Source organism: Papilio polytes, unplaced genomic scaffold (genome assembly GCF_000836215.1).
Source record: "Papilio polytes unplaced genomic scaffold, Ppol_1.0 DF823958.1, whole genome shotgun sequence".
NCBI classification, from domain to species: domain Eukaryota; kingdom Metazoa; phylum Arthropoda; class Insecta; order Lepidoptera; family Papilionidae; genus Papilio; species Papilio polytes.
Window position 1 is genome coordinate 27,202 of NW_013525246.1, and position 952 is coordinate 28,153.

At 35.5% G+C, this 952-nt stretch overlaps 1 protein-coding gene across 1 annotated transcript in view; it reads left to right on the top strand.

The window, feature by feature from the left end:
* The window catches only part of LOC106101660 (calcium-transporting ATPase type 2C member 1), a 30,593-nt gene that overhangs the window by 25,239 nt on the left and 4,402 nt on the right, over positions 1–952 (top strand). The window contains exon 14 of the mRNA XM_013280969.1: positions 198–439. Coding sequence (XP_013136423.1) covers positions 198–439 — 242 coding nt within the window. The remainder of the gene's footprint in view (positions 1–197; positions 440–952) is intronic.

The window sequence follows — 952 nt, forward strand, 5'->3', positions numbered from 1 at the left end:
ATCTGTACCAAATTTCATTAAGATCCGTTCAGTTGTTTAGGCTACAAACTCTAGCAAACATCCATCCATTGAAATATTGGCATTTATAATGCTAGTAAGATAACGTTTATGAGTGCAGCAATTAGTGACAAAATTTCGAACTACCGATGTTAATATAATGGGTCGTGAATTAAATTCCTTGCCTATCAGCGAAATATTCTTCTGACGTAATTTTTTATTTGTATAATATAAATTTCAGTTCAGCGATAGAAGAGGGCAAGTGCATCTTCTACAACATCCGCAACTTCGTGCGGTTCCAGCTGTCCACGTCCATCGCCGCGCTGTCGCTGATCGCGCTCGCCACCCTCATGGGCATCCCCAACCCCCTCAACGCCATGCAGATACTCTGGATCAATATCATCATGGACGGTCAGATATACCTCTTTTTATATCTATATCTGTACTAATATAATAAAGCGTAAACACACAACTTCGTGGCGTAAGATGTCAGAAATCACAGCATATTATTTAATAATTCCTTCTTTAATAAAAAGCCCTACACAAACGACACGCTTTAGGCTATAGTTTTTAACGCTATTAAATTTAGGGGGTTAATTAATTGGAAAATATACCCACATGCGGAAAAGGGACAAAAACCACTAGCTGCCAACAGCACTAGCTGCCAACTAAGGAAGCAAGGTTTGACCTTTGCAATTGAGAATTTTAAAAGTTTAACAAAAAAATTAAGTTTTTATAATTACATGCAGATAAAGCCGTACGAGAACAGCTAGTTTATACTAATATTATAAAGCGTAAAAATTTGTATTTTTGTATGTATTGAAATAACTCAAAAACTACTTGGCAGATTTTAAAAATTCTGACACCATTAGAATTTTATCATACTAATATAAATGCAAACGTTTAGATGGATGGATGTTTGTTAGAGTTTGTAGTCTAAACTGCTGAACGTATT